Source organism: Glycine soja, unplaced genomic scaffold (genome assembly GCF_004193775.1).
Source record: "Glycine soja cultivar W05 unplaced genomic scaffold, ASM419377v2 tig00104178_1_pilon_502608_766094, whole genome shotgun sequence".
Taxonomy (NCBI): Eukaryota; Viridiplantae; Streptophyta; class Magnoliopsida; order Fabales; family Fabaceae; genus Glycine; species Glycine soja.
Window position 1 is genome coordinate 174,180 of NW_021144401.1, and position 12,081 is coordinate 186,260.

Consider the following 12,081-nt stretch of genomic DNA (forward strand, 5'->3'; position numbering starts at 1 on the left):
TTTTGTCGCAACCTACCCTTCGGCGGGAGGGCGACGCGTGACTCGCGGGATGCGTGTTCCACGAAAGGAATACGCGCGGAGTCGCCACCAACGTTTATTTGAGGAAAACGTCGGAAAAACCAGAAAAGACGCGATCTACGAACTTTTAAGTGAAAGGTTCGGAAGTTGTATTTACGCACGGGGAAGGTATTGGCACCCCACACGTCCGCCCCAAGGGACGGCAGCCTTTAATCGAATGTGCAAACATGACTTTGATTTTTACGTTCCCTTTTATGTCCTTATATCCTTTATACCCTTTTTATATTTTTTCTTTTTTGTGGTCGACAAGGGTGTTTCCCTTTGCTCCTACGTATTCCTCAATTTGGGATGAGAAAATCAGACCTACGTAGTTCTTTCGGAACAAAGTGTTTGGTTTAAGTTTGTTTTTTGTCTTTTTTGCAAAATATGTTTTTTATTTGAACAAAAGGTCATTTAAGGTGTTGGACCATTAAACGGTCTTTTGATTTTGAAAGGAGAGAAACGTTAAGGCATTGGACCATTAACGATCTCTTGTTTTTGAAAGGAGAGAAACGTTAAGGCATTTGGACCATTAACGATCTCTTGGGGTGGTCGACAAAAGCGGGGCTTTTGCTCCTACGTATCCTCAATTGCGATGAGGAAATCAGACCTACGTAGTTCTTGCAAAAGCGGTAAAGTCACATGTTGATTTTATGCTTTTGAACGGTCCATGTTAACCGATAAAAGCAAAGAGGACCGTTTAAGGCGTTGGACCTTAAAACGGTTTTTAGTGATTTTTCGGAAAAAAAACTTGATTTGTGAGTTGATTTTAGTCTTAGTTTCACTTTGGTTATTAATCAATTCATTCAAGGAAACTTCCAAAGAAAAACGTCCGATTGATTTTTTTTATTATTTTATTCAAAGATATTTTGATTATTTTATTATTATTTTTCAAGATATTTTGATTATTTTATTATTATTTTACTTTTTTTTGGTTTAACCGAGGTTATAGCGTGAACGATCGGTTAGATTTCGTTTTAACAGTGATTAAACGAGATTACAACACAAATGATCGGTTGAAATTCATTTTATCATTTATTAGACGAGAAAACGGCTTAAATAAATGGTTAAAGCACGTTAAAAACGGAAGAAAAGAAAACTGAAAGTAAACGAAATTAAAGTGAAAGTACACAAAACAAGAAATGAATTGAAAGTCTCGGATTCGAAAACTTACCCGTTGAAGAACGAAGAACGAACGAAGAACGGATGAAGAACGGTGAAGAACGACGAAGAACAATGAAGAATTTCCACAGAATCGCTTACGGAAGCGTTACGAAAGTACTTCGACTTGATTTTTCTTCACGAAAACGTGTTTTTTGCCCAAAATAGCCGAAATGCATAGCCAAAGGGGTCTTGAACATTTTGAAACAGCTCCCCCCTCCCCTATTTATAGAAAAAAAGGAGGTGCTTGCTGCCCAAAGACTTAATGAAGAAGATTTCTAAGCGCACCCGAATTACTAAGTTCACCCCCCTTTTCGTATTTTACGGAAAAGTTACGGAAGCCTTACGGAACTGTTTTCGAATTTGATTTTCATCTTTTTTCTTTTCCCTTTTACCAATGTTAAGTGGAATATGCTTACCCAAGGTTTTCGGAAATTTTACGGAAGTATTACGGAAGCCGCGGAAGCCCCGAAAACCATTTTTCAAAAACGTGGAGGAGCTTGCCGCCCAGTTGCTTCCTCCTTAAGCAACCCAACTTCCAAAATGTTCTGGAAGGGCCTAGATTTGAATTGCTATTTACACCCCTATCTTGATATGTTCACCCCCTTACCTTTTTTGGTGATTCTTTTTTCGTAAAGTTACGGAAACTTACGAATCTCGTAACGATACTTGTTTTCTTTCCGTAATGTTACGGAACCTTGCGGATTACATAATCATCCCCTTTTGACTTACGGAATGTTACGGAATCTCACTTAATTATGCAACGATGCTTCCATTTGATTTCCGGTGTGTCACGGAAACTTACGGATTGTGCATCAATATTTTTTGGTTTTCCGGCATGTCCTGGAATTTCACAAATTGCCTAATGATGGGTGCCAAGCACCTCACAAGGACCAAAGAAAGGTCGCATGTCATCAAGCAAAGGTCCCCGGACGAAATTAGGGTATGACAATTTTCAATGGAGTTTGAAGAATTTGTACATATTTTACCCACTCCAAGGATTCTACCTTTGTTGTTGTCACCATATGTTACATGCCCGCTTTTCTTTGGAGAGATATGTGTAAAATTTGATGCATCTCCAGTCATATGTTTTGAGCATCCGCTATCTATGTACCACTTCTTTCTCAAAGATACCTGCATAATCAAGTTTTTGACTTAGGTACCCAAATTTTATTGGGTCCTTGCATGTTAGTATAAACTGAGGATCCTTTTGGGACCCATATCATTTTAATGTTACTGTAATTTTTCTTGAAGTAGCAAGTTGATATGCCATGTCCTCTTCTTCCACAGTAAAAACAAGTGATAGAATTAGAATTACATTTTTGTGTGGAAGTGGAAAAGTTTTTGAAACTTTTGTTGTTTTTCAGATTTATACCCTAGTCCATTTTTATTAGACACATATCTTTGTTTACTTAATATAACATCTAAATTATTTCTACTATATGAAAATTTTGCAAGTGAATTTTTCAACTCTTTAATTTCTTTTACATATTTATCACAACAACTACAAGAATCTGTTATTTTCTTGTCATTAATAGTGGAGATATTAACTTTTTCATTTGTTTTAGAAATTGAGACTTCATTTCTAAGAAGATCTAATTCTTTGTTTAATTTCGAAATTTCATTTTCTAAATTTGAAATTGTTTTCTTTGATGATGAAACTAATTTTGCAAGTTTAATTGATTCTTTATGCAAATCAGCAAATGCATCTTGCAATTCATCAAAAGAAATAGATAAGTTATTTGAAGATGTTACCTCTTCATCACTTTTGTAACTTTTAGCCATAAGGCAGAGATTTATCTCTTCATTTTCAGAATCTTCAGAGGATTCCAAATCATTTTCATCCCATGTGATGTATGCTTTCTTCAGTTTCTTTTCACTATGATTTTTCTTTTCAGATTTTTCCATCTTTTTCTTAAAGATGGGACAATCAACCCTCAGATGTCCAGGTTGATTGCATTCAAAGCATTTTAGAGTAGAGGAAGAAGTTTTTGTCCTTTTCTTTGATTTAAAATTAGGTCGCCTCTGATTTCCTCTTACTTTAAGAAATTTGTTGAACCTTTTCACAAAAAGACTTAGATCATCATCATCATCTGGATCATTATCCTGATCACTTTCTTCTTGAATTGAGGATGACGCTTTAAGAGCAATTCCTTTCTTTTTCTTGTCATTTTCTTCATTTTGGTGCAATCTCAATAGTTCCATCTCGTGTTCCTGCAACTTTCCAAATAAAGTGGCAAGAGACATGTCAGACAAATCTCTTGATTCAGAAATAGCCGTTACTTTGGGTTGCTATTCTCTACTTAAACATCTTAACACTTTGTTTATAAGATCCTCATTTTGAAATTCTTTGCCTAAGGCTGCTAGATGATTTACTATATGTGTAAATCTCTTTTGCATGCTTTGAATATTTTCATTTGCATTCATTCTAAATAATTCATACTCATGAGTTAGTGCATTTATCCTAGATCTTTTAACATCTGTAGTTCCTTTATGTGTTAATTGAAGAGTGTCCCACATTTCCTTAGCACTCTTACAATTTGATACCCTGAAATATTCATCCATTCCCAGGGCAGATGTTATTATGTTTTTGGCTTTTAAGTTGTATTCTACTCGTTTTCTATCTTCTTCAGACCATCTATCTCTAGGTTTTTCTATGGTTATGCTTTCACTTTATGAACTACAATCTATTGAAACTCTTTCTACTGTGGTGGGTATATAAGGCCCTATTTCTATGGCTTCCCAGATATTTAGATCTATTGCCTCAATAAAAATTTGCATTCGGGTTTTCCAGTAGTGGTAACCCTCTCCATTGAAGATTGGAGGTCTATTTATAGAATTCCCTTCTGGAAATAAGGAATTTGCTGAGGCCATCTTTTTCTTGAAGCTTCTAAACTTTATACAAGAATGAAGCTCTGATACCACTTGTTAGACAAGTGGCCTCAAATATCTTAAGAAGGGGGGGTTGAATTAAGATATTCCAAACTACTTCCCCAATTAAAAATCTATTTCACTTTTTATTCAAGTTATGAATTCCCTTAATGACAATCTTCTTAAATATTAATTCAAATATAACAATTTGAATATGAATATAAAGCAATAATAAATAAAGGAGATTAAGGGAAGAGAGAATGCAAACTCAGTTTTATACTGGTTCGGCCACACCCTTGTGCCTACGTCCAGTCCCCAAGCAACCCGCTTGAGAGTTCCACTATCTTGTAAATTCCTTTTACAAGTTCTAAACACACAAGGACAATCCTTCCTTTGTGTTTAGAATTCCTTTACAATAAGAGACTTACAGTCTCTTAATCCCTTAGAGAATGAGAAGAAGAAGAAGAAGAAGAAGAACAAATCTCTCTAGAAAGAGATGGATTTTACAGATTGAGCACTCAAATAATTCCTTAATGAATTGCAATTGAATTGGCCAAGGAATTCTTAAGAGGATAAAATGAATTTGCTCTTTGAGAGGATAAACACTTGTTGTTCTGAAAATCTCTCTGCAATTTCGTGTTTAAGTCACATATATATAGACCATTGGTGGTCATGAATAAAGCCTTTGAAAAGTTGTGACTCTTAAAATTATTTTTTTGAAAATCTTGTCTGGTAATCGATTACAGTAATTGTGTAATCGATTATAGCTTTTAAAATTTGAATTAAAACGTTTACTAACTGCTGGTAATCGATTACCAAAATTGTGTAATCGATTACACAGTCTAAAATTTCGAATTCAAATTTTTGTAGCTGCTATAAAACGTATTTGGCCACTGGTAATCGATTACATCCTCTGGTAATCGATTACCAGAGAGTAAAACCTTTGAGAAACACTTTTTTAATTTAAATCACTTGGCCAAACCTTTGCTAATTCAATTAGGAATTCCCTTCCTAATATTCTAGTGATCATCTTGATGTTGTGACTTGTAATCTTGAAGTATTGTCTTGAATTTAATCTTGAAAAGCTCATTTGCATCAATTGCAACACATCATCATGATCATCATCAAAACATCAAAGGCAATTGCATCTACAGAAGCTACATCATATTATATTATTCTTCTATTGGTTCTTGAAAGTAAAAAATGTTACTTCATGCTATCTAGACGTTAGGGAATGTTTCTAGACACCTACCTTGATTAGTAAATTAATTATGATTAATTTACTATCAGTTTAGTATTGAACCTACGGGGTCATACACAACCAAGTGTTCCAATCTTTACAAAAGAAAATAATTTATTTGATAATAAATTATAGAATTTAATTTAATCAAATAAATATTTTAGTGAAATATTGTTATATTTTTTTTGCTAGCGCCAAGAATATAATTAATATAAAAAGGGAGTATTATTTTATAAATGTGAAAGTTGTCCATGAAATAAGAATAATATTCTATTATTACATACCAGGATCAGATCATGTGAATAATTATTGTAATTAGTCATGCGATTAATTGTGAATTATCTTTATCTTATATCATGAAACTTCTTAAAATAAAAGATATGAGATAATTTTTATTTTTATAAAGATAAAGAGATATGAAATTATTTTAAATAATTTTTTTCTTTTAAAAAAAACCAACATTGATATTTCTTAAACATTATAAATAGAAACATATACTTGAGTCAAAGTGTACCAGGCACAAACTAGAAAAGTTTAAGCCTAGTTTTAGATCTGAAAAGTCGAAATAGAATTTGCCTAGAGCTCCACACATCAAAGAGTTGATAACAGATATTGATCTCACTCTACACACTATTGCTGGAAAATTTTGTTGATTCGAGAACACACATCAGGGTGCACAATCCTATTTTTCTTTATTTATTATTGTTGTATATATTTTTAATGTAAAATAGATCATAATTTTCCGCTACAAGTATTAAGAACACTTCTATGTAACTATCATGTCATTGGGGTCAAAAAACAAAATAAACTAGATCGGAGGGCTTGGAGCTTAAATTCGGGGAGTATATATGTATGCGGTGAAGGAGGTGTATGAGAGCTTTTCTTAGGGATGAGAGGGTAGAGAATGAAGATTTTTATCAACTATTGTGGAAGCTACATAATCTTTAAAAGGTAAAAGGCTTTATTTGAAGATTGGCGCTAGATAGAATGCAAACTACGGACCACTTAGAAAAAAGACACATTGTTCCGGTGGAAGCTAATTTAAATTGCATTTTGTGTAATGAATGCATTGAATCATCCCATCATCTCTTGTTTGAAAGTAGATTTGCTCACTACATTCGAACTTCGCGTTATATATGGTATGGTGACATACGTGTTCTGCCATCATCTTGCATTGAGCACTTTTGGCAACACAAAGGGTCGATTATGGGGAAGAAGAGTAGTTCAATATGGTGGACTGTTTGGGCATCGGCTGTGTGGGGAATTTGGCTACATAGAAATGATCAACTCTACAATGATAAACCAATTGACTCTGGGATAGTTTTGGATACAATTTTCCCCGGGGCATGGTCATGGTGTAAAATATTTGTTAAAGATTTTGATGCTTCTTTGTACGCGTGGAATATTAACCCTCGAGAATGGTTGATGCAACTTGAGTAATGCTTTGACTCTACGAATATATTATGCTGGATGGAGAACACTAGTCGATAATATAGTATGTGCTGGAAGATGTATTTTCTATTCCACTCGGGTGACACATGTAAGGGAATTAGCTACCTAAGTATATGTTGGGTTTTAAGTGTGCACTGATTGGTGGCTTTGTCACTCCTTGTGGCATATAAACGCCTTTTTATTAATAAAATATGGTCTTTGTAGGGCAAAAAAAAAAAAACACTTGGACGTGTGCATCATATGGAACTGGATGTGAAACCAAACACACTGTAAACATTTTGATTATTGGACTCACTAGCAATCATGTCTTCCTTTTCTGTTTTTCATAGAAACCAACAAGGCAATAACCACGTTATTTCTATGAATTTGGATACAACATGACTTGCATTGGCCCAATCCCTTTTGTATTCAAAAACAAAGATATTGTATTCAAAACAAGAAGAACAAAAAAATTGAAACTCAACAGAAATAACCAAACACAAAAGGGAGAGGGGAGTTGTGGCAAGAAAGTAAAGAGGCAAGAGGAAGCTTACCCTTCCAATTCCCACTCCCACTCTAAAACGCATGGCTTTGTTAGCTACAGTGAGCAATGAAGACAAGTAAGAAGGATTTGAGAGGTGGGAAGTATGAGGAGAGAGAAATTGCGTGGAGAGGATAGAGGATAAAATAGTGTAGGCTTAGTTGACGATGAAAAGTTAGTAGTAGTTTGCTATTAAATTTAATATCTCCATAAATTAATTTTGTGAAGTGTGTAAATTTTGTATATTTTAGGATTTAATTTTAGGAAAGTCCAATCAAATCATATACTTAAATAATAAGGGGGTAAGTTAATTGGTTAAACAAGATATGAATTGTTATAAATGTTCTTGTGTATATTTTTCATTCTTACGAATAATAAATTATACACTTAAATCATAGACTGAGTAGATCAATTGGTATATAATTATTACAATTTAACTAAATCTCAAACTCAAATTTTAAATATATAATTATGTTAAATATTTAAATATTAAACAATAGTCAAAACTTTCCCTTAAAATTACATCCTTCACCCATTGATCACTCCAAAATGAAGTTTTTTTTATCTTCACCCACCTTTCAACTAACTGGGCCTAAGAACCAACATGATTTTATTTGAAGAGCCTTCCTCCTCCAAAGAACTTGCTACCAATTATTTCCACTCTCCCATTTTGCTTCCCATACTTGTTTTTTTAGTACCGTACATTGTTATAGAGATACTTTGTTATGTAAATAGTTAATTAGTTATGATCCTGCATGCTTTAGTGGTATGGCCAAATAATATATATAGAAGAGATGAAGTTACTCTAAGAGTAATTTTGAAAGAGTTACTCTTTATTTTAATTAATGATTTTCTTGAAATTTCACTATTGTATATGTAACTTTTTAGTAACATTTTTTTTTGTCTAATGTTTAATAAAAATGTCGTTGAAAGACTTTGACAATATTCAAAAAATATCATAACATGAATTATATGCAACATATGATAAAATGTCACAAAAATATATTAGTAACATTTATTTATAATTTGGCGACATTTTTTTAATGTTGCCAAAGGTTTTTAATAATTTTTATTAAGTGTTAGATAAAAAAATGTTGCTAAAGGTTACATATATAGTGTCTAATGATTAAGATTAATTACTTAGTACAATGGTTCAATTTCAAGAAAATGAATGATGAATATGAGAAATAACTCTTATATATATGAGTAATTTTTATTTCATGAGTAATTTTTGGGTCCAAATATAAATTTTTTAGATGATGTCAAAATATATCTTATTAGTTGTTATTGCACGCCATCGACACAACCATTTAATGAGGAGTTCGTCTTTAGAAAAATTAATTGAATTATTTTCTTTTTAAATGTTTTTAAAATTATCATAATTTAAATTCAAATAGTCAATATAGAACTGTTAAAAATGTTTTTTTTTTGTTAAAATACTGATTTAATATTGTTGTATATTTAAAATTATCTTAAAATCTCAATAGTAAACAAGAAGGGTAAAAAATTAATTAGAAATTGGGTAAAGGTTTGTTAAATCAAAAGAAAAAGAAAAACGATGTATGAAATATAAAACACAAATCACCACTATAATAATAAACAATTAGTGTTAGACTTTCGATTGAGTGTTCATGCATTTGAAAAATGCAATTGATTACGTTCTCAATTTGTCACATCTCATGGACAATCAAAGTGTGTTATTAATTAGTAGTAGTAATTGTTTCCTGTTTCTTTTCTCCGGGATGAGACAATAGAGAAAGAGAAGTGGGAGGGGACAAACAGCATGTAATTAAGGAAGTAATAAAGACGAAAGATGAAGAAAGAAATGCAGTAGGTGGTTTCTCGGGCATAGCTTTTGTGTTGTTCTGATTGTAAGTATATATATTCTTTTCTTTAACAGTTTGAACTTGGAAATATGAATATGTAGTTATATATAGAAAAACGTGCAATGCCAAACTTCAAGAAAAAGGTGTATTGATAGAAACAAGGAATAGTCAAGAGAGGATAGCAGTGTGATAAGGCTGATGGAAAAAGGTAAAAGAATTGGTCAAGTCACAGTCATTGAATTCATTTCATACCCAATGGAATTAACAAAGGCGTTCAGATAGAGAAGAACAGGTCCATAGTGTTGGCACTGTCTAATAAATGCGAATGGCATTCAGAATTAAACGTAGGGTTGATTGAGTAGTTTTACTCAGAAGCAACTTGAAGCAACTGCTATAAATGCAATTCTGTTAATTTTCCAGCATAGTCTAATCTTCTTTAATTTTCTCGTATCTAATAGTTCAACTGTGAAGCGTGTGTATTGGCAAAGCAAAGTATCCCAGGACCAAAAACAGTCGATATAGTCTTTGAAATTTTAGTCTTTGAAATTTTATAACATTGTCACTTTAAATTTTTAAATAAGTTTTAAATAAGTTTCTGAAATTATATTCAAAATATGTGTGATATAAGTAAATAATATTAACATGTTTAAGAATCATCTGATGATAAATAACTAAATTTAAAAAACTAACGTAACAAAACTATACATTCATTCTCAGATACCGAAATAGTTGTTTATTCTAATTAAAGTATGGTTACGGAGAACAATAAACAAATATTCTCATGAAGCAGTACTAACACCATGTCAAGCTATTTGACCATAAATTTTCGTAAATTTGACCATAACTGTACTATCTCTACTGATTAAGAGACGAGAACAAACTGTTCCCTAATTAATAATCATAATCTTTCCGTGGAGGAATTCTCTTCTTAATTTTTCCATCGGTAAAAACAGTAAAAACTCATTAATAAAATATGAACCAACTAGTACTTTATATTGACGTCATATTTCTGCCTAGATGCATGTTTTGCAATGATATAAGAAAAAAAATATTAAAATACAACTGGAACTTCCACGGTATCTTAGTCTTGAGAAGTAAGTGCGCGTCAAAAATAAAGATTGGGGGTACGATTCTTTTCTCCATCTAGAATTGGCCAAACTCTTTATCATTAATAATAATATTAAAACTAATTTTAATCGTGCAACCATACATAAAATTAGTCGATGTTCATTTAATCTTTATCATTCATTTTGATCATGTATTTATGATGAACTTTTTAACACATTATGACTCACCAATTTGCTTTCTTTCTATGTTTGTGTCAGTATAAGTATGTATTATTAAAATAATTGAGCTAACGCACCAGATTAATGGCAATTGATAGACAGATTGGGATTTTCAAACCCAGACAGCACATTGTAGAGTAATATTTCCAAATTAACTTAGGCAAGCAGATGAGAAACATGCTTACATTATATGTATAGAATTGAAGAATCTGGCATCGTTATGAGTCCATGTTTATACATCATTGTGAGTGACAAAATAAGCATTTATGTGGATATCAGTAATGATGATAATTAACCAACCACAAATTAAATGAACCATTATAGCTGAAATTAGAGGAAGAGAGAAGAAAAAAAGTTTAACTAAATTAATTAATTACCTATTGCATTAAATATGTCACCCCCATGAAACCCTAGGAGCGGTTGCGGTCGTCGCCCCCGCCGGTGGCACTCTGATGTTGAAGCTGATTGAGTTGCCCTAAGCTGGCAGATATGTTCATTGCCAAGAGGCTTGCATCGTAGTTGTTGCCTGCATCGAAGCTTTTCACCACTTGTTGTTGCTGGTGTTGGTCCCTAGGAAAGAACTGGTGGTGGTGATGATAATGATAGTGATGGTCACGGCTAAATCCACCACCACCAGACGTGTTTTGATGATGGTGGTAGGTCGTGGCTGTGGACTCAGAAGCTAGAGAACTCAAATTGGTGGTCGTGCTCAAGTTTTGGTACCTCGAGAGCTCGGATTTTGCACAATAGAGGTCCATTTGAAGCTGGCGAAGTTGGTGTTGGAGGAGCGATATGACTCCTACACAACCATAGACAGGGTCACGGAGCCTCATCTCAGCTTCATAAGCAAGAGAATTGACAGCATCTTCACGTTGGTGAGGATGCAAGTCGTTGAGAAGCTTTGTGACATTGCTTGCCCCAAAGATTCTATGAACATTTGCAAACTTTTGAGGCTGGTCAGGGGGAAAATATGGTGCAAATGCACACTCGGGTTGGCATTTGCGACGCAAGAACTTGCATGCTGCACATGGTGAATTTGAAGATGCCATAGTAGTAGTCACTTAGTACTTTTTTTTTGCTACTCTTCTTCCTAGCTATAGCTACCTCCTTTTTCCTTTTTCTTTCTCACACCACCATTAATTTCTGTGACGCATTCACCATGTTTGTTATCACTATATTGTAAAATAATGATGATAATAGTAATAAATGTTATCAAGAAAAGAGAAGTGGTCAATTAATGTGTGTTAGATGGCCAAATATCCATTATTTTAGCTTTATTTTTGGTACTACAATCCATTATTTTACGCTACACTCTCTTTTCCCTCCCATAGCTTCCCTATTTTATTACCTTTTATTCTTTCTTTTTTGCAATTAAAATCCAAACCACCCTAACTGATGTTAAAATCAAACTATACCCTAATAAATTTTGTTTCTCTTCTTATAATTACCACCACACTTTGCACTTGATTTTATATGGCTAGCTTGATATCAAATTCATGATTGTTTTTTCTATCCTTATTTTTGATCAAAAATTGGATATTTTAGTTTAACTAGAACGGAAACGGGAACAGATTAATATCTACACTAAAAAAATATAATTAAGTTAGCCAGGGTTTTGTCAACTGGGTTTGATTAAAATAAAAAAGTTTGGGAGATCCAAGAGGGGAA

At 33.0% G+C, this 12,081-nt stretch overlaps 1 protein-coding gene across 1 annotated transcript; it reads right to left on the reverse strand.

The window, feature by feature from the left end:
• Positions 1 to 10,610: 10,610 nt before the first annotated feature.
• On the reverse strand, positions 10,611 to 11,663 carry LOC114404472 (protein ASYMMETRIC LEAVES 2-like). Its single transcript, XM_028367405.1, has one exon. It carries the CDS (start codon positions 11,460 to 11,462, stop codon positions 10,824 to 10,826), a length of 639 nt encoding a protein of 212 aa, XP_028223206.1. The 5' UTR covers positions 11,463 to 11,663; the 3' UTR covers positions 10,611 to 10,823.
• Between the last annotated feature and the right edge of the window lie 418 nt (positions 11,664 to 12,081).